The sequence below is a fragment of the Agelaius tricolor genome, unplaced genomic scaffold, assembly GCF_023055355.1.
Source record: "Agelaius tricolor isolate 1412-34295 unplaced genomic scaffold, bAgeTri1.0.p SCAF_15, whole genome shotgun sequence".
Classification (NCBI taxonomy): domain Eukaryota; kingdom Metazoa; phylum Chordata; class Aves; order Passeriformes; family Icteridae; genus Agelaius; species Agelaius tricolor.
This window is the reverse complement of record NW_027269275.1, coordinates 2,789,190-2,810,701: the sequence shown is the minus strand read 5'-3', so window position 1 is coordinate 2,810,701 and position 21,512 is coordinate 2,789,190. Positions and strand designations below refer to the sequence as shown.

Below are 21,512 nucleotides of genomic sequence, written 5' to 3'. Positions count from 1 at the left end.
TGTAGCATGGAAAGTAGACATATGGTTCTGCAACTAGTCCTGACTATGAAATAAATTTTAGTGTCCATTTTTCTAATACTGTGGCATTAAACTGGGTGTTTCCACAAAAACCAACTCCAGTTTTGAGAGGGAGATGAGAGAAGTCTTAGGAAGATGTACAGCAGAATTTCCTTCCTTTCTCTCCTTTCCTTTCCTTTCCTTTCCTTTCCTTTCCTTTCCTTTCCTTTCCTTTCCTTTCCTTTCCTTTCCTTTCCTTTCCTTCCCTTCCCTTCCCTTCCCTTCCCTTCCCTTCCCTTCCCTTCCCTTCCCTTCCCTTCCCTTCCCTTCCCTTCCCTTCCCCTTTCTTTTTCCTTTCCTCTTTCCCTTCCCTTCCCTTCAGGAAATCCGTGTAACACAGGCTGTAGCTGATGCTCTACACTGTTTCAAGCCTCTCCACCTCCTCCAACAGAGATTGGGAGTCAGCCACAGACCAGCCCCTTTCCTTGTAACAGAATATTTGTTATTTCTCTAAACAGGAGCTTTACTTTGAGTAATTACAAATGCAGATTTTCAACAGTGGTGTCTCACAGACTCAATAGGGTCTATCCAGTCATTTACACTTTGCTTCACCATCTTTCAGGTGGGTCAGGACATGCTGGGAGCAGTTCCAGTAAAGCTCCCTGGGCACTCCACTCCTCCTGGGAGCTTTACAGCCAGCTCAGCTGGGGCACAAACCTCCAGGAGCCCAGCCTGGCTCCTGCTTAGGCACCTGCAGGCCCTTCTGGAAAGTCTGACTTGATATTGCATTTCAAGGCCTTTTCTGAACAGAACACTTGGGGAATCTTTGCAATGTGATAATGTCCACTTGCTGAAACCAAAGCTAAGCCACTTTTCAGAGGCTGGTGTTAGTTGTGGTGTGTTCCAGGGGGCTCAGTCGGTGTCGTGGCCTCCCACAGAAGCCTCATTTGTGATTTTTATTTAAAGTGCACAAATCAAGCGCAATCACAACATCATGAGGCGTTTGTGTGTGTTTGCTTGTATTAAAAGGGTGTTTTTTCAGGGTTAGTCCCACACTTTGGTCAAGATTTCATCAACAACTGTGTTGCTCAGTGCTGGCTGCAGGATGTGACTCTCAGCACAGTAAAAGGGAATCCCGGTGAGACAGAACCGATGTCACCCCCCTGCTCCTGCGCTCCCCCTGCCCACGGGGTCCCCAGGATTTCCCGTTCAGCGACCGGGCCCCTCAAACACCCCAAAACCCCAAAACCACTGAAGCTGTTGTCACCTGCCCGGCGACGACACCGGACCGCCGGCCGGGAGCGCTGGGGGCTGCCGGGCCGGACAGGGCCGGGCGGCGCCGAGCTGGGCCGGACAGAGCCGAACTGGGCCGGGAGGTGCCGGACAGAGCCGGACAGAGCCGAGCTGGGCCGGGAGGTGCCGAACGGGACCGGGCAGAGCCGAGCTGGACCGGGAGGTGCCGAAGCTCCACTCCCGCCATCGCGCGCGGGACGCCGACGCCGGTCCGCGACGTTCCCGCCCCCAAGTCAGCGTCTGCGCCCGCAGCTCTCGCGAGAGTAGCCGCGCTCCCGGCATGCACCTGGCGGGCCGGGCGGGGGGGGGCGCTGTGAGGGAAGATGAAGGCGGCGGCCATGTTGGGAGCCGCGGGGCGCGGGCCGTGCTGAGCGCTCCGCTGAGGGCTGTGCCGGGGGTTCCGCTGAGTGGAGAGCGGCGGCTCGGAGCGACGGGAGGACAGCGTCTACTACGACTCAGGGGCGGGGTTGCTTGGCTACTTGTGCCTAGCTTAAGGAGCCCTCGGCAGCGGCGAAGGGGTGTCCCTGACCGAGAAGCAGCGCCATGAGTGGGGGGACGCCCTACATCGGGAGCAAGATCAGCCTCATCTCCAAGGCTGAGATCCGCTATGAGGGGATCCTGTACACCATCGACACCGAGAACTCCACGGTGGCGCTGGCCAAGGGTAAGGACGCGGCCGGCCGGAGGAGCGGGCCCGGCGGCGCTCGGGGAGGGGCGCTCGGGGAGCGCGGCCGCGGGACGGGATCGAGGCCGCGGCACCGGGATCGGCCCAGGAGCCGGAGCCGCGGCGCTGGCCGGGCGCTGGGGGGGGGCCGGCGGGCGGGCTCGGCCTGCGGGGGCCCGGCGGAGCTCGGTCAGAGCCCGCCTCGTCCCGCGGGGGAGGTGGAGGCGAGAGAGGGTCTGGCGTGAGAGCGGCGGCGCTGCGAGGCCCCGCTCCCCCGTTCCCCCCGCTCCGGGAAGGGACCCTCGGCGAGAGGAGCCGGCAGCGGCTCCGTGCCGGGGGCTGCTCGGAGCTGTTCCCAGTAGAGTGCGAGTATGAAACCCGTGGCGGTGAAAGCGGTCCGGAGCTAGTGCGTGAAAAGGAGTAGGAGGGGGAGGCTAGAAGGAGGTTTTCTTTGCATGGCTAAGAATTCCAGACCTACAGGGTATAGGGCCGTTTGTGACTGGGTTGCTCTGCATCTTAGGACGGCAGACAGCTCGGGTCTGAAGGGAATCCTGAGTGCTGGATTACCGACAAAAGCTGAACGTAAGCTGTTAATTTTGGAGGTGTATGGCACAGTGGAGTCCGAAATGGCACGAGAATGTTATCGGCCACAAGAGATATATATATATATATATACAAACACACATTTTTATATCGAGAAAGAGAAGAGATCTTTGTGAATGTATAAGAAAGTTAGAAAGTCAGGTTTACTGAGAAGAGAGTTGGGGCCAAAAAAGAGAATTTTTGAAACTGGGCGTCCGAAGGACTCCAGTGCTTCTCATGCATGGTAATTAATTCTCAAGGTAAAACATTAAGTCAGAACTTTTAATAACCTCTTTATAATAGATTTTGCAACACTCAGCATTTTTTTCCTTTACACTTCTTGCATCTGTGAAGTCTTGCTAAGTAATCTAAATTCATATGTAAAAGCAGAAAGTCCATGCAGCCATTAGGGAAGAGGAAAACTGAGTGCTTGTAAATGAAATATTTGGGACAGAGAGGGTTCCAGAGCTCGGTTCGTGGCCCATAGCAGAGGCTCAGCGCCGGTCCGCTCCGTTCTGCACAGCTGCGCTGGTGCTGGTGCATACCGCGAGTGTGTTCGCTCTCGCTGCCCTTTGTGGTAATTTCTGTTTGTGCGCTGTGTCACTTTAAGGCCTTCCCTCCTCGCAAGCAACACCTCCCCCCGTTATTGTTTAAGAAATAAGTTACTTTGTTTTGTAAATTGCGATGCGTGGGCTTTCAAACACCTTACGGTGGGTTTGGTCCCAGGCTTGCACATTTCGCTTTTGGGGCAGAGTTAGCTTTCACTGTGTGATTTTTGCTTATTTCTAAAGCTGCCTTTAGGTTAAATTGCCTGGCTGGAGTTGCATTATCTACTTTGAAAGGACAGCTGGTTTTGGTTTATACAAGTAAAAGCTGGATATTGTGATTAAAAATAAATGTTCAGAAATTCCAGTCGCATGCTGTGATTGTTAAGGTTTGTACAAAAGCACATAGAAAAAGAATCCTATCCTTGAGGACCTTGTGATAGTCTTGTCCAAAATTAGACTGATTTAGTGCTGACCAAGGCAATTTTTCATGACTTCTCAAGAGTGGTTAAGTCATGTTGTGGTGTATCTGCCAAAGTGTGCATATTTAAGATAGATCAAACTACAGTTACAAGTCTGATCTACTTTCTTCTCCTAGCTCTCATCAGAAATGTAAATCTAAACCACTGAATTTACTTGAATAAAACTTGGCTGAGTTAGCTGAAGAATGTGTATTTTGTAATAGTGTTATGATTCAGAAGAGAATAAACCAGTATTTCTAGGCCACCTGGAACCAAAAATCTCGAGATGAATGTGGAGCTGCTAACACCGTGTTAGAGTGTGGAGCATTCTCTGTGCTCATCAGCAGAATGCTCCACTCCAGAGAATTCAGCTTTCTGCAGGCTCAGCCACTGAATGTATGTGGCAGTGTGTATGGAGGGGGGCAGGAGTGCTCAGTTATTGGCCAGCTCTGTTTGGGAAAGAAGCAGAACTTGTACTCTAGCTGTAAATGTGTTGATCAGCTGATAGTTACCTCTTCTTCTTGTGCTGAGTCCAGAAGTCAGGCTAGAACTGTTTACTGTGAATCTTGACCACAAATGTCTTTTCTTTTTGCCAGAGAGAGACACAACATAAACCCCCAAAAGATTTGATGCTTTCAGTTGCTGAGCTGTGAGGTGTGTGTGACATGACTGTTCCCTGAATTGAATACAGGGCACCTTAGCATTATTCATATTCTAACTGAGGTTCTGAAATGGTGACATCAAGTGCAAAAGCAGAGCTAGAGTCTGTTCCTGAATAACTACAGATTTGCCCAACTGTAGGATTTGTGTGGGCTGAAGCAGTCAGAGATTAATCTCATGAAGTTGTGTTCATGGCATGCCTTCAATTGTCCGAAATTGTCGAGGTTTCAGACAGAAATGAGTTTTTGGGCTGCCGGCACAGGCTGTAGTCCTTCCTTACCAGGGGCAATCTGCTCTTGTTCTCTAATCAGCATTTTGTTTACATCCTGGGGATCTGTTCACTGAGCTAAACTTGTGGCCTCTATCTCACAGCTAGAGAAGGAGAGGAACTATAAAATATTGAGCATAGCATTTTTAACCTAAGCTGGAGTCTGACAAGGTGAAGTGATGCATCCTCTCACAGAGTGTGTAAGTGTTATTTAAATAACAGGGGAAACCCCATCCACAGTGCATCCCAAACACTGCAAGCTGTGCAGACATTTGAGGTTCCCAAATGTTATTGGTGCATATGTTCTCTTTGGATCAGCAGCTTTTCAGAGACAGTGTCTGGAACCAAAACCCACTCACTCCTATTGTCAAGCCTCAAAATAACTGGAAATGTCCTTCTAGTTCATGGTTCTAGTTAACACTTAGTTTTTTAAAAATCGGTTATTAATTTTTAAAACATCATTAAGCCCAAGCAATTTAAGAGGAGTTTGCAAGCTATGGTTAGTTTTCTTGCTGGAAAATGATTGCTGCCCTACCTGGGGCATTTACAGAATTCTAACAGTGCTTGATCTTAAATGTTGTGGCACTGACAAGGAGATGTGATCTTTCATATCAGTTATACATAATGCTTTTCTATGTCAAGGCACTGATATAGAGAGAGTTGTTTTTAATGCTGTGTAAGAACAACCATATTGTGTCAGAAAAAGCTTTGTTCCTTCAACAGCAGGAAATCCTTAGGTATGTGAGTATAAGAACCAGAATTATATATTGTCTCTGCTATAATGCATCAGTTCTCACTTAGCAACTCCTGCTCCACTGACAGTTGCAGTTGGGACCATGGTAATTGATAGATACTAATGAAACAGCTTTTGGTAATTTTAAGAAGTAGTTCAACTTCTGGAATGTTCAACCATCTGTGATAGTGTTGTCCATGGTATAATGACCCATCCAAAGGAAAACTTCCCTTTCAGACTTCTACAGAGTTAATGCAGGTGAAAGTCTCAGAAATGCAGACAGAGGAAAGTTGAAATCCTGAGCTTGAGCTTATTCAGGGGTGGGAGCAGGAAAGGGAAGGGTTACATTTCTATCAGTTTTTAGGAGTGTATTTTTTAGTCAGTTAAGTAACATGCTCCTTGCATGTCTTGAAGGTTAGGGCCTGTGTGCCAAACCAAACTTGGGCACAGTATGTCACAGCAGAAAAATTCCTCTTGTCAAAGCCTGCTCCATCTCCCTGCGAGCGAGGGAATGCAGGCTGAGGTCATTGTCTGGGGAAGGAGCTGCTGTGTGCAGGCAGCAGAGCACGGCTGCACTGGAGGGAGAGGAGGCAGCTGCAATGACTGCAATGTTCACCTGTGGTGCTCTCCTTTCAGCGGCCGTGCTCCTCCTGGTGCCTCTGTGTGTGTGTGTGTTTGCTCCCGGGGAGAGGAGAGAGGCACTGCTGTGCACAGCCTGAACTGCCTCTAGCAGGAATCCACCTTTGGGGGCAGAGCCAATGCCTTCACTTCTGCTCAGATTCCCTGTGTTAATCAACAAGTAATATCTATACTGACTAATGACAGGGAAAGTTGCAGTGTGGCCATTGAATGCTACTGTAGTATAATATGGTAATATACATTAAAATATACTGTAATATCACAGTCAAAATCTGTACAAAACTTTGCTCACTTGGGCACAAGTATATAGATTAATAGGCTCAAGAGAGTTATTTTAGCTAGCTACTGACTTGTGTATATTTACACTGACAAAAAATAAGTTTGCTTTTAATGTGTACTGCTTGTCCTTTTGTTTGCAAGTCCTTAAGCCACTTTAGCTCTTTCAAAAATAACAGAAAAAACAATCCTGAAGTAGACAAGGTAAAATTAATTAAATTTCCTGCAGTTGTAAGATTGTCTTTCACAAGACAATCTTTTTGTGCTTATTTTAATCTCCTCTCCCTCTTCAGTATTTTGCTATATGTGAACTACTGCACCTTGGTCTGGAGGAAGGAGATAGTCTGAGGAAATTCCCCAAGAGTCAGAGCTGGACAGGGCTCTAAGCCTGCTGCTGCTGCTCCAGTACCTTGTGCTTTTGATACTCTGGCAACTGAGTATTTCTGAGTATGAGAAAACATGGGAAAAGCTATTTCTTTGTAAAATCCTGCTATTCTGGCCACTTCTAATATTAGACTTCTTACTCTAATGAGCTCAGATTGTGTTAAATCCTAATCTAAGCAAGGAAAATACAAACTGTACAGGTAGGTATGCCTTTGCAATACACAAAAAGTAACTTTCAGCTCCTTAACACTACTCTGGAGGACCTGACTGGGGTGGGCTCCTCAGGCAGCCCTTCTTAAGATCACCACACACACAGTTCTGGTTCCTGTTTTCAAAGGAAGCTGCACTTGGAGTGCTTATTTTGGATGCTTGTGGGGAGAGAGCGAGTCTGAGCTGCAAATCAGGGGGGTTTGCTTACCCCTCTCCAGCAGAGCACATCTTCATTGGATGAAATTGGGTTTATATTTTGTAGAAGGCTGTGATCAAACCAGTTTGATTTGGGGCAGGGGAGAAGCAAAGGAAGAGTCAAACTTTTAGTAGCAATATTGAGCATAGCATTTGATGTATTTTATTGATAAACCATTGGCAACCCTATCAGGGTCTTGAGTTAGCTGCATAGACACTTCAATCTCTTAAAGATGAATTCTAAATTTTGGCACTGAAAGACTTCCTTTTGATGTTATGGTGATTTCATGGTGTGGAAAAAGACATTTTTTTAACATAACTGAAATCCCTTTACTCCTTTCAGCATGTCAGTAGATGAAAGTCTGGTGGTTCCCTTTTTTAATTGGTTTAGAATGGAGAAAGGTAATTGTTATGTAACTGAAATAACAGTTCTAAAGGGTGTTAGAACTGTTCCTGTATGTGTCATGGGACATTTAAAAATAATTAATATTGAAATACTTACCTGTGTAGTGTAGCTCTGCCTTAAGAGAAGTACTTTCCAAACATATTTCTTCCACAGTTCATCAGATTTTTATTTCCATGTAAAGGCAAGGTCCAACCCTCCAACTTAGCACCCTTTCTCTGTGGTGTTTCTGTAGAGCGGTTTCTTCACTTTAGCTAGAAAGGAAAATCCTTTGGTAACTAACTGATCACACTCTGGCCATTTTTGTGCACTTTTGTGGACAAAATGGCTACTAGAGAAAACATTTCAGTGTGAAGCAGTACAAAATCAACTTTGGTTTTACTTACCAAGGCAGCAGGTCAAATGATGGAAAGGAAGTCCAAGAGAATTTATTAGTTAGCTGATAAATAGGGTATCAGATGGCCAGAAAGTGAGGGTAGATCATGGTCAGGATAGTGAAATAGAAAAGCTTGGTGAATAAAAAGCAATGGGATGAACTGACCCAGGAATGCACATGACCCACTGATAATGTTATTAAGCCTCTGTGCATTACTTTGAGTTCATTTCTGTGAATTCTTAAGCTCCAGACACGTTTTTCTGTAAAGGAGAAGAAGCCAGATTCCTTTTCTAACAAGGACTGCCATGAACTGAACAGTGTGTGCCTTTTTACAGTGCTCACACTGCATTCAGAGCAGACTTTCAGATGCACAGAAACTGAAAAGATCATGCAAGTCAGCTCACTGATGATACATGAACAAAGTCATTGTAACTACTTAATGATGTTTTTCTTTGTAGTGTGGGCATGATCTCTTTACCCCTGAATTATGCTTCTTAAAAAGATTTGAATACCTGATGTTAAGCTCTGTTTATGCAGTATCACAAGAAGCAACAGTGATGGAAGATGGCTGGTGCAGCCTGAGAAATGACTCAGTATCACTTTATACATCTCTACAGGAGACTCTGCTTTTCTTGAAAAGAAAAGACTAATGGTTCTATGGCTGCAAATAAGTGCCTAATGATGTCTCCAAAATGTTGATGCATCTGAAAATGGAGGGAAATCTAATTCTGCTAAATTAAAGCAAAATACAGATTTTTTTTTTTTCTCAGCATAACCTGTACCTTGCAAAGCAAACAAGCACTTTCTAGAAGGCTGGAGCAAAAGCAGTCATGAGGGATTGTTAAGCTGCTACAAGTTAATAAGATTGTGACTGAATGGGACTGTCATGATTTTGGGGGTTTGTTTTTTCCCCTCTCTGGTTTCAGTCCATTGTTTAGTTTTTGCTTACACAACTAACCCTCAGAGACAATTCTCTTCTTCAGTTATTTGTTTGTTTCATTTGATACTCACCCAGGGCTGGCAGTCTAAGGCTGGGGAAAAGTTTCTGAGAGGGCAGTGACAGCAAAGTGATGGTGTCCATGTACAGTGCTGGTGATTACACGTGGTGCAAAAGGAAGAGCTTCATTGCTTCATTGCTGTGCACTCAGAAAGCTGCTGGAATTCATACAAGGAATTTCATGTCTTGCTGTAGTGCACACTAGGAAGATGGTTATGCCCCAGTGAGCTTGCTTAATTTGGCAGAGATCATATGACATCATATGAACCTTACACCAGCAAGAAGAATGCATTTTGCTTAGGGAAAATTGTATATACATACCACAGAATTCTTGTTCTTTTATTTAATTTTGGATCTCTTGAGGAATTCACATTTGATAATTCTTAATATTCCAGATTTTAGTAGTATTAGCATATTTTTCCTGTTTTGCAAATGCAGAATATGAAGTATGTAAACTCATTTATTTCTTGATTCATAGGATTGACTTAACAGCCAAAAAAACCTGCCTTGCTGCTTCCCCTTCCCCTCACCAAACATTTGAAATATTCAATGTAATTAATAGCATAAGTGATGTCTCAGTCTTTTGGCTTGGGTTTTAACTCAGATGTTTTAGCTTCAATGACATGTTTGTCTGAGGAGAGTTGATAAAGAATATGATGCCTATTCAGTAAAGGCTTTTTCTCAATGAAATTTTATCCCTTTCATTTGAAGCTGTTGGTCTCTGCAGTATATTTAAAGCCTTTTGTTGAACACGGGATGTTTCACTCTCTGTCTCCCTTGCCAATCTGCAGTTCGCTCCTTTGGTACGGAGGACAGACCGACGGACAGACCCATCCCGCCCCGCGATGAGGTCTTCGAGTACATCATATTCCGTGGCAGTGACATCAAGGACCTGACTGTGTGTGAGCCACCCAAACCTCAGTGCTCCTTGCCCCAGGACCCTGCCATTGTCCAGGTGAGTCACAGCAGAGGGGGAAAGCTGAGAGTTTAAAAGTTCAGGTGTTTTGTGGGATCTCAGCACATCATTCCTGATGTCCAGAGATGCCAGGAGAACCCTTGGGGGTCTTGGAAATCCTGGAATGTTGCCAAGAGTGCTTGGTGGCTTGATTTTGATCCATCCACAGAAGTGACAGGAGTTTGAGGACATGAGAATCACTTTAGAGTGAAGGGTGTAAAAGGGACACATTTAGAGGGTGAAATACAAACTTTAAGGTTTTTGGTACAGGGGGGTTATGGAGACAAGATGGAGGGATCAGGGCGTGTCTCGTCCTTCTTCTTTCTTCTTCTTGTCCTCCATCTCCTGTGGTGATGTTGGCACTTGGGGATTGGTTTATGGTGAAGGTGCACTTGCCAACATGTATTTATTCCTAACTGTAGTTCTTCTGTTCATGCATAGTTACATGATGATACTAACAGCAGGCCTGATTAAGAGGTGGTGACATGACTTTTAAATCAGCTTAATATTAACAGGAACTGTATGGATAGTTTATATAATATTGGAAAAATGAGATTCTGGATGATATTTGAATGGCAAAGAAAAAGGAAACTGAGCATTGAACACCTTCACCCTTACCTTCATGCAGATGTTGTTAACATTGCTCCTTAAAAACCCAAACCCCATTATTTCCTGCTCTTCCACTCTTCCTTGCTGTCAAGGAAGAGTGTAATTGTATTGGAAAATAAAGGTAAATATTGTGTACGTAGATTTTAGTATAAAAGGACATGACCGCCCCGTGGGTGGTCAGAGTGCCCTTGGCTGCCTTGCAGGTCAGACCTCTGTTGGGCAGACAGAAAATTTTGTAGATAAGAAACAATGAACAATCTGAAGATGGAAAAGCTGAAGAGTCCAGACTCATCCTTAGAAATGCATCCACCCAAGAACCACCCTACCCGTGTCGGGGCACAGACAGACAGACGGACCCGACAGTGTTTGTCACTGGAACGTTCACAACCCAGTGGAAAGAGCTCTGGAAAGATCTTCTCCTTTCAGTCTTTAACTGTGAAAATGAGGGTTGAAATCCAGCTCTAGCACACTGCACTACATACCAAAGCTGCTGTCTTTTCAAAAGCAACTAATGATGTTATGTAGGTCTTGATGCCTTTTTTGAAAGGGACTTGGCTTAGGACACATAGTTCTTGGGAAGATCAGATGTGGTATAAATCAAATGGAGTAGATGATGAAATATCTCCAGATAATTAGTGGCTTTTTTTTGCTTGTTAGTTTTATTTTTGTTTTAATGTTCAACATTTTTTGCTAACTGTGACTTTAAAGTGTTTCATCTAGCTATGTTTTCAAACAGGCTTCATACTATAAGGCAGTTGTTTGAATAGTGAATACTTGGTTTCTGAGGGGAAAGCAGCTTACAACTTGAAGCCTTCAGATTTGATTCATCTGTCATTTTGTACTAAACAGACTGATAATAGTTTTCTCAGAAATTTGTTGGCTTTTTTGGTTGTACTTAGGGAGTATCTTAAAAGTCGTCCCTGAGAGCAAGAGGAAATCTCTTGCTTCAAATGAAGGTCGATAATCCCATGTAATAAAATTCTTCTGCTTTATCTATTCTGTAGGATAAAATTCTTGTGAACTTCCTTATGATGTGCCCTTGCATTTCTCCACTGACTTTTATTAAATTTGGTGCAAGTCCCTCTGTCAGTTGTAGTCAAGTGTGGTGAAGTTGCATTACTGTGAACCCCAATAACAGTGATAACCCCAGCCTCCTCCAGTATGCCTGGGTGTCTTATTGTACCTGTGGGGTTTGAAACTTCAAGGAAAAAGACAGGACACTTCCTAAATTTGCCAACAAAGTTTATATGTGTGTGTTGGACAAGAGAGTGTCTGAGGTTATAGGGAAAAGATTGCAAAATTTTGTGTTACTGTTTCCACATGTCTCTAAGCTGTACATACTTGTGAAAATGTTTTTATTAGAGTTTCTCCATGTCTTGCCTCACAGAACTATTTCCTAATTTTGGTGTAAATATGGATTTTTGCTAGTGTGTGGTGTGTTCTGCCTTTAGTCCTCACTAGGATCCTCGACCACGTCCTCATTCCAGTCCGTGGGCTCCTACGGTCCCTTTGGCAGGATGCCTGCGTACAGCCAGTTCAGCCCCAGCCCGCTGGTGGGCCAGCAGTTCGGCGCCGTGGGAGTTGGTAGGTTCACTTTGCTTCTCTGGGCTTTCCTGCCACTGAGGCTCCCTGGGTGCACAGACAGCAGCCACTGCCTAGAGTTTCATCAAAGCCTTCCAGCTCTGTTAGTTCTGCAGTTTAGCTTGAAAGTAGAGAGGTCTTTGTAGTCTGCATCTTAAAATAATTATGGTTGAGAACTGAACACCTATCTCAGAGGGGGGACCAGCATTCATGGTATTTCACAAGGGGGAGAGGCAGCCCCTCCAGAGAGGCCCTATAGCTGCTGGGTTCACCACGTGCTGTGTGCCTTAACTAAGGATTGGGATTATTCAGCCACCACGTGGCAGTGCAATCCCCCAGCTGTTCCTGAGGTGTTGGCTGGCTGGGAAATAGATGCTGGAAGTATTTGTGAGCTGCAAGGGCTAGGTGCTCCTGTAGACTGCATGTTCTCTCTGAGACTCACAATCAACTTTCCTTCTTCCCTGAGAGTCTATTTCACAGTTTAGCTTTTCTCAAAGGAACTTAGAGTCTCATAACTGTTCTGGCAGCAGTGTTACTCCTGAAAATGTTAGCCATGCAAAAGAATGGCTGTAGAATTGGCCATAATTTGATATCAATTAACAATATGTGACAGTTACATTTTTGCTGAAAGAATCTTAAGTGGAAATGTATACCAATAACATGGATGGCTCCATAAGATGACTGTTTTGTTAATACTTGTGATGGTGAAGTTAGAAGTGCTCTTTTGTTTTTCATTTTAGATTGAAAAATCAAGATATTAGTCTTACCAGCCTATGTGCATACATCTGTTAGATTAAACTAAAAGTGCATGGGAAGGGCAGACTTACATGTAGTCTAGAATAACTTAGTAAAGCTTAAGAAAGCTTCACTAATCATTTAGTGCTAGTTTAAAAAAAGTCTAAACCAGATTTTACAACTATATTATTTCTTTCAAAGCAGGAGGTTCTTTAACATCTTTTGGAACAGACTCTTCAGGCAGTGCTAGCATGTCCCAAAGCACTGCAGTTGGTTCTGCATTTACAACAGATGCAAGATCACTAAAAACGCAGATGTCTCAAGGTAAAGTCTTCTTTAGTGACTCCAATTTTTTTTTGACAAGTTGTGTCCATGTGATTTTGTGGTTGCCAGAAATGCCAACCAAACAGCTGAATTTTCTCATGAAAGCACTTGGTATTAAACCCAGGAGACACTGTGAGAGCCTTTGGTTTGCTCTTTAAATGTGTTTTCTCTACATCCTGCAGTGCTGCAGGCAGTAACACATTTATTGTTACCCTTAAAGCACCTGTACTGAGAAGCTGGGCTTAATTAAGTGAAATAGTGTCAGCAAACAGATACTTGTGGAAATTCAGAATTTAGTTTTGTTAATAACATGGCAGAACTGCAGATACTTCATACTGAGTGAAATGGGAAGTCCTTCAGCTTAAAATTTTAAAATCTTTATTCCTAACTGTAGTTCTTCTGTTCATGCATAGTTACATGATGATACTAACAGCAGACCTGATTAAGAGGTGGTGACATGACTTTTAAATCAGCTTAATATTAACAGGAACTGTATGGATAGTTTATGTAATATTGGAAAAAATGAGATTCTGGATGATATTTGAATGGCAAAGAAAAAGGAAACTGAACATTGAACACCTTCACCCTTACCTTCATGCAGATGTTGTTAACATTGCTCCTTGAAAACCCAAACCCCATTATTTCCTGCTCTTCCACTCTTCCTTGCTGTCAAAGTGTGTGCCAAGATATATTTCTAATGCTGTTTTTAAATTATGCAATCATATTAAAAGGCAAAACACTTACAGCAAAGTTTATTTCCCCAAAATTCCAGCTGAGGTTTGTATACCCGTTAGGAGTGTTTCTAAAATTTTGCCAAAAATAGGTTCTACTTTGTTGGATGAATGCAAGGGGCAAAAGTATGCTGAGCATTTCTCTGTTGAAACAGAAGTTTGGTTTTCTGCAGTTCAAGCCTGCCCCATTTGTGGACATGCTGAACATACATTCTGCCACAACATTTCCTGTGCTTTGCTCTGAGTGTTTGCTTTTAGAAATATTTTTCATCTTTGTCAATTGCAAGTGTGGTATGGTTGGATTTATTGTTTTCTTCATGGTTTGGTTTATTGTTTCTTTTCCTTTTGGTTTGTAATGAGACAGATAGAGCCTTGTTCTCTCCCTTACTGGGACTTGAGTCTAATTCTAATTATTCTAATGATTAAATGTACCTATTTGATGCTGTAAGCTTGTCTGGCTGGGTCAGTGGCTCCATGCTGAGGGTGCTTCTGCCTGCAGCCCCTGTGTGAGCAGGGCAGTGTGGGGCAGCTCCCCCAGCTCCTTCCCTGCTCTGAGCCCAGCCCCTGGCACTGTCCTTGTGTGGGCAGGGATCCTGCAGCAGTGCCTGAGCTGCATCACAGCTGCCTTTGGGCAGCCCCTTCCCACTTGGCATCCCAGGAAGGCAGAAGGAGCATTTTTACCTCCAATCAATGCCAAAGTTTGATTCCACAGCTAAATGTACATCAGGAATAGGTTGGTAGGGGTTGGGTGTCCTACCTATTATTTCATTATTGACTAAGGGAAGGGGTATTCCTAAACATCCTTTATTCTGAATTAGTGGATCTGATGGTGCAGAATTTATTTTTTTTTGGACACAGCTGCCTTAAGTGCTAAGGCAGATAAACCTGTCAGTCTAGATTGGCTGAGAGCAGTAACTCCAGTAAGTCACCTCTGTAGATGAGAGATAACCCTGTGGGGTTTGGTTTGGTTTTGTTTTCCCCAGGTCGTTCAAGCCCTCAGATGGACCATTTGAGAAGGAGCCCCACCATGGAACAAGCTGTACAAACAGCTTCAGCCCACCTGCCCACTCCAGCACCAGTTGGGAGGAGGAGTCCTGTACAAACCAGACCTTTGGTGTCTGCAAGCCAAAAATCCCTAGAGAGCCAAGAGCACAGACGAGGTAGCTTTGGACACTTTTCATCCAGCTTCATTCCTTCCATACACATACAAAGTGCTCCTTTAAAGGGTTGTACATAGGAATTTTCCTGCTGTCTGCTGCTGGTAGGCTGGCCAGCAGAGACCTGCATTAGATACATATTTCTTTTTAAATTTAAGCATATATTCTAAATTACTTTTTTTTCTTTTATGATTTAAACATGTGATTTACATTTATAGGTTTGGATTTTTTTTTTAAATCGGAACTATATATACAAAAGTATGATCAAAAATACCTAATTGGATAAACAAATCATGTTTTTATTTCCAACTTTAGCTGAAGCACACAAGGTTTCAAGATCAGAAAATGAACTCAGAAATGAAAACAAACGACAAATTGGTAAATCATGTTTTGAGAAATAGCTATCATTGCTTTCAGACCAATACTTTTTTTAAATTTGCTAAAATACATAAATTCTTTCACATTTTGCTTTGAGAGGGTAACAACTTTGCATTGAGCCAGAAAAATACAAGCAAATGAAGTCAACATTAAAGAGAAAAATATTTTCTTGTTTTATACTAAGCAATCAATTTAAACAAAAATATGAATCAAGTACATGTTTACATCACAGAGTTATAAACATAATAGCATGAAATAAAAGCCTTTGTAGAAATATACTTGATTGAAAAGCCACTAATATTTTAACTTGTTTTCCAAAAGCTTTTAATGACTTCTAGAGAGTCTTTAACACACAAATTTAGTATTGTTATGCCTTCTGTGTCACTTTCATCGTTACTGTAAGTGAATTTACAAATTACAAGCTGCTCTGATGGGACTTCAAACAACAGGCATTCTCTTCTTGCACTTCTGAAGTCCCAGCCTGTTAGCCCAGGAATTAGAAATCAAACCAAAACACAAAACACCCTCCACCATCCTCAGAAAAAGCCAATCCACAAAGCAAAACCCAACAGAATTTCCCTCTTTTCAGTTCCAGGTGCACCTGCAGTACGGAGAGGCCGCGGAGGTCACAGAGGGGGCCGAGGAAGATTTGGTATCAGGAGGGATGGGCCAATGAAGTTTGAGAAGGACTTTGACTTTGAAAGTGCAAATGCACAGTTCAATAAGGAGGAAATTGATAGAGAGTTTCATAATAAACTTAAATTAAAAGGTAAAACAATTTTTGCTTTAGATTTGAGCATGGAAAAACTGTGTCTTGCTGTTTTGATCCTACCTTGGAGAACAACTTTTAAAAGGCATTTAGTATTAAGTCTTGCTTGCAGTCATTAAAAAATAAATTTAAAAACCAATTAATAAGTAAACCGAAGTAATATGTTAATTAAATGCTTGGGTCACTGAGTTTTTAACAAATTTTAACTAGTAGATATAATCTGTGAAGTTCTAATAAGTCTCTGTTAAAAATGCAGATTACTTAACCAGAAGTCCCAATAACATTCATGACTTTAAAATCCTGGAAAGGATGCAATAAAAAAAAATCCATGTTTTAGGTTTCAATTATTAGACCAAAATTACAATGTCAATTATAGACCAAAAGCAAAGGAGTCTGGGATCAGAACTTCATTGTAGTACGTAGGAGAGTTTGTTTGAAAGTTTCTGGCATTTCCTTGCTTTTATCCTTTCCCAGAGGAGCACAGGAGTAGTTAGAAACCACGCTGCCAGCACTGGTTTTCTAGCAGGCTTCTGTTTTGATTACCTCATTCTCTTGTGACCAGCCACCTGTTTGTTACACTGCTGCTGCTATTTTTGGACAAAATTGTTGCAGGTTAATACAGTGAGTTCCCTGTTTCAGTGAATGATTGGCTAGAGGCTGGGAAACAAGGGGTGGGAATAAATGGTCAGATTTCAATGTAGAGTAAAAGCACCAGTTGAGTCCCTTAAGATCTGTCCTGTGGTGCTCACCTGTTTTTCTGGATCATTTCTCAATCAGTTGATGGTTTGCTGTTGATACTGTTTTTTCAGAATGATAAAGAGAAAAGGGAATGCTAACCATAAGTAGCTATAGAAATGTTTGGAGTGTGGTAGTTCTTGTGTGTGGTGTGGAAAGGTTGAGCTGGTTATCTGAAGTTCATGCACAGCATTGTGAGATTTAAGCTGTAGACATTTAGGAATGAGATTTGAAGATAGCAACAGCTGTTGATGTTGAACTATCAGCTTTGTTTCCAGTGCTGATTAAAACAGTGAGTTGAACTTGAGGCATTATTAGGAAATAAATACATCACAAAGTTAGAGTGCTGGCCCTGCTTCTCAGAGGAGAGGCAGCAAAACCAGAAGGCAAAGGAGAAGGACAAAGGGGATGAACAAAACCATGGGATGGCTTTTAGGAGGGTTCACTGAATGAGGCTCTTGAGGCCAGGAAGGAGGTAGCTGAAGAGGGGAGAAAATAGATGGGTGTCAAATCTGTTCTGCTGCAGGGTTTTCTGGTAACTAAACCCACAGGAAGCATAGAAACCTCCAGACAGCAATACATCCTAATTTACATGTTAAGTTGTTTGATTTCCACATTAAATTATTTTTGTAGCATGCAATATAGTTCTTGTCTGACTGGGAATAACTTAACAGTTATTTTAGGCTGGTTTTTTTAGGCTTCTGTTTACTTTTTATTTTCCAGAAGATAAACTTGAGAAACCAGAGAAGCCTGTAAATGGAGAAGACAAAGGTGACTCAGGTGTTGATACCCAAAATAGCGAAGGGAATGCTGATGAGGAAGATCCACTTGGACCCAATTGCTACTATGACAAAACCAAATCCTTCTTTGATAACATTTCCTGTGATGACAATAGGTATGGCCTGCAAGGAGAAGCTTGTTAGTCTGCTTAATGCATGTTTATGTCATGAGCTACTGTCAGTGCTACTCACTGCAATCAACTCTGAGCCAAAGGTGATTAGAGCTTATTTCCACATGCAGCTGGCAAAAATAAAACAGGAATAAGAAGTGCAAACTTTCTTTGTGGGCAAGTGCAATATGGTCATGGGAAGGTATTTTAACATGTTTTAGGGCCATGCTTTAAGAACTTAATGCACAGGCTCTAGAATCTCCTTTCCAGGTTTACTAAGATGTGGAGGGGGTTGTTTGTTTTGCTTTGCTGCTAAATTAACACTTTAGTTAAATCAATTATGACCCTGCTTTGGTAATGGTTTCTAAGCAGATTACATAACTGTCTCGGCCTGTAGTGTTGTTCAAATGGACAGATAGCATTTCAGGCAAATTCAAGCTTATCTTTGCTGCTGCCTTTTTATTAGACACGATGATGTGGATTGCTGACCTGTTTTGACTTGCAGGAGGGGGCGTTGCTGGTTGTATCACAGCCAGATAAAATAACATCTGTAACTGCAGCCTGCTTCTTGCTTCAAATGATACTGCCTGCAGAGGATGCAGGGTGTGCTTTTCAATATGGCAAACTCTTAGAGTTAATTAATATCTAATTCATGACTCTGCACCATATTCCTTCTCGATGAGCCCAGTGAACTGCGGCACACCCCTGGGTTCTTGTGGAAGGGATACTGTGCAGCTTTACCGTGTGATTCATGTGTGGTTTTGCACCCTCTCGGAGGGCACCTCTCCCTCCCTTCCCGAGCGTTCCCAGCAATCCCTGTTGGTTCTGTGCTGCAGGGAGCGGCGACCCACCTGGGCCGAGGAGCGGCGGCTGAACGCCGAGACCTTCGGCATCCCCCTGCGCCCCAACCGCGGCCGCGGCGGCTACAGGGGCAGGGGCGTCATCGGCTTCCGAGGGGGCCGGGGCCGGGGCGGCGCCAGGGGCACCTTCCCCGCCCCCCGCGGCTTCCGCGGCGGATTCCGAGGGGGCCGTGGAGGCCGGGAGTTCGCCGACTTCGAGTATAGGGTAAAGTGCTCTTCTTGTTCCTCTGCCCCAGCCCGCTGCTCTGGGAAAGGAGCGCTCGCCATCTCCTGAGTCTAGATTGATGTTGAGCTAGAACTGCCGTGCAGGGGCTCTGAGCTACTTTTCTGAAAGGCCGTTACTGCGGAAATTTTAGTCACATGGCATCGTTTTACTATCAATAGCCAAAAGTAAAGGTTGCTTTCTGTCACATGCCCCCGAGTAGCTATTTGATAGCTGGTATTGGGGAGGAGAAGAAAAAGAAGGGGAAAAAAAGTTCTACAGATTGAATGCAAGTGTTAGAGGTGAAAATTGCAAGCATTTTTCCAAGTTTTATATTTATGTTAAGCAAGTTAAATTATTCCCTTTCATCATTTATATTTTAAAGTATAAAGGATGAGAGGGAATAATTTAACTTGCTTCCATTGTGCAACAAACTTTGGAATTCTTTGTGAATGAGTTGGCACAAGTCTTACAGACTGGTGTAGTGGTTAGAATCAGACTGCTATCCAGATAAGTTCAGATAAAACTAGGCTTTTGGAGTTTTGACTGGGACAGAACACCAACTTCTGCTACTTTATTGCATGAGCAGTTAGAGTTTTGCAAACAAGAATATCTGATTTTTTTAATAGAAATTTTATTTTTTTATTGAAAAAAATGGGAGGTTACATCACAGCACATTTCTCTCTGTGGTGAGAGAAACATCCCTTAGCTGTTCCTTGATTAGTTTTCAACAGTTCATCCTATCACTTAAAGAAACTTTGGGTAGCTGAATGTGAATGGAAATGAGGGGTTGAAGATCAGCAATTTGAATTTCTGAACGAGAGTTTTGCTGCTGTCCAGTTGAGTAGGAGGTGGTGTAAGGGCTGAGGATCTGTGCTGTGCTTGGTATTGGGAGTGATGAGCTGCCCTGCTCAGTGCCAGCCTGAGGGGCTTTCACCAGCCTGATCTCCTCTGGAGGTCTCCTTTCTGCTGCAGGACATGGGCAATGGCCAGCACAGCACAGCTGCCCCCAGGGCTGTTGCCCTGATGAGTTTGTAGGGTTTGTTTTGCAAAATGAATTTTAACGCTGTGCTTTTGTTCCCTCTAGAAAGACAACAAAGTTGCTGCGTAGTCTACAAGAAAGCTGCAAACCAGGTGAACGTCTAGATCTTCTTGAATCAGAGAATTAGTTTTGATCTCTGCAAAGAATGAAGTTAATTTGCTGTATACTTGTCACCAGCACTGGGATTTAACTATTTAATTTCAAAGGGGTGTAATGCAGTTACTTTTGAGAAATGGCCATCTTTGAAAACAGTAAGCATTAAATATATTTGAGACAGAAGGATAAGTAATTTCTTATGTATAGTTAATTATAAGCAGTACTTCGATGGAGTTTTAAGTATTTTTTCATCACTGAAAGGATTTTTCTTATTACTAAACTGTATTTGATAATTGCTTCAAGTTGTAAGGACAATGGTATGCAGAAGGCCGTCGATACTGTGAGTGTTTTGACCCACCGAAGGTTGTTTTTTGGAAATCCTGTAAAATCCCTTTTGAGGTAGTTGTTCTTGTATCAACTAGGGTGCTGGACAGTAGAAAACTTGCTTTGTCAGTCAGATATGTACACACAGTAAATACTGTTTCTTAGGCAAAGGAAAGTTTTTATATAGTTGTAAAATTCCATTATATCCCATTGCCAAAGAAACATTACAAACTTTGTATAGCTGTATAAAAAGCAACTAATTTTTTAAAGAATAAACATTTTTAAGTCGGTAAACATACTGTTATTGCAGAAAGTTGATATGCTGAAGAACACTGAATTAGTTGGGTTTCTTTTTCTTTAGCAGCTTTTCAAGCTTAAATGTTTGATTTTATATTTGGACTATAATGAAGTTTTGAAAATGTTCTTCCATTACACAAAACTGGATACACGCTTCACTGCTCTTGCAAGAATTTGATTTTGTAGTTTCTGGTATATCACAGGATTTGACCAAGTTAAGGAGATATTTTCAAAAAAAGGAGAAAAGGAATTTTCATATGTCAAGATTTGCAATTAATTTTACTTAGTGAGAAATATTAACTTTTTTTAATAATGGACCAGGCACACGAGTTGGTGATTCTCCTGGAATGCCTGGGATAAAAGTCTGTCTCCATTGTCAATTCTTGAAACGTTAACTTTGTTGTAATACCTGTAGACATGAGCAATTTAAAGAATTCTTAGTGTTTGAAGTTGTTTGCATTTTGATAGACCGTAGCTTGGAGACATTGAGACTCTGGTTCTAAGACCACGAAGTCACAAATGACAGTACGGACTTTTTGCCAATTCTGGATAACTAGTTGCAACTTTCTGATATGCTGAAATAGAAACCTGGTCATTTGTGTCTGTGTATGTATATGAAGGCCACAGGAATAAAGGGATCCAAAGATTACATCACTTTGATCTAATTTGCTGATTTATTTTTTTTTACTTCAGAATGTTCAGTGGTGATAAAGACGTGAAAAACTGCACTGTTGAAAAATTGGAATATTTAAAAGTGGTTGATAGAATCTTAATTTTATAACTTTTGTATAGCACTACAAGGAAGTATTTTGTAATTGGTTTCCTTATTAAGGTCAAGTATTTGACAGCCGTAGAAGTTAGATAATATTGTTTAGTAATGTTTTTGCATGTTTAACAACTGCCTTTTGGGATCCACAAGTCACGATTCTGAACACCTGTTGAGATTTTTGACCGTAGAGGCAAGTGCTGTCCTGTTGCAATAACTCTTTACTGTCTGAGGTGTTCCAGCTGTAAATACCCGGGCCGGGAGCCGCGGCCGGGGGTAAATAAACCCTGCATCGGCCCGGCCGGCCCGCCCAGGCTTTCTGTTTTTTTATTTTAAACCAGAATAAACTGTTCAGTACAAGCGGCACGGCGGCGCTCCT

General features: G+C 42.8%; 1 protein-coding gene across 4 annotated transcripts; it reads left to right on the top strand.

Moving 5' to 3' along the window:
- The first annotated feature begins 1,583 nt into the window (after positions 1-1,583).
- LSM14A (LSM14A mRNA processing body assembly factor) lies at positions 1,584-21,499 on the top strand. 4 transcript variants are annotated; one of them, XM_071440225.1, is made up of 10 exons: positions 1,584-1,954; positions 9,475-9,638; positions 11,699-11,831; positions 12,768-12,887; positions 14,602-14,778; positions 15,091-15,153; positions 15,743-15,922; positions 17,381-17,552; positions 18,383-18,611; positions 19,696-21,499. In XM_071440225.1, the coding sequence occupies exons 1-10, from the start codon at positions 1,834-1,836 to the stop codon at positions 19,717-19,719; spliced, it is 1,383 nt and encodes a 460-aa protein (XP_071296326.1). In that variant the 5' UTR covers positions 1,584-1,833; the 3' UTR covers positions 19,720-21,499. The 4 variants fall into 4 exon arrangements, with proteins under 4 accessions (XP_071296326.1, XP_071296325.1, XP_071296327.1 ...); XM_071440224.1 differs by having other exon boundaries at positions 12,765-12,887; XM_071440226.1 differs by lacking the exon at positions 15,091-15,153 and having other exon boundaries at positions 12,765-12,887.
- The last annotated feature ends 13 nt before the right edge of the window (positions 21,500-21,512 follow it).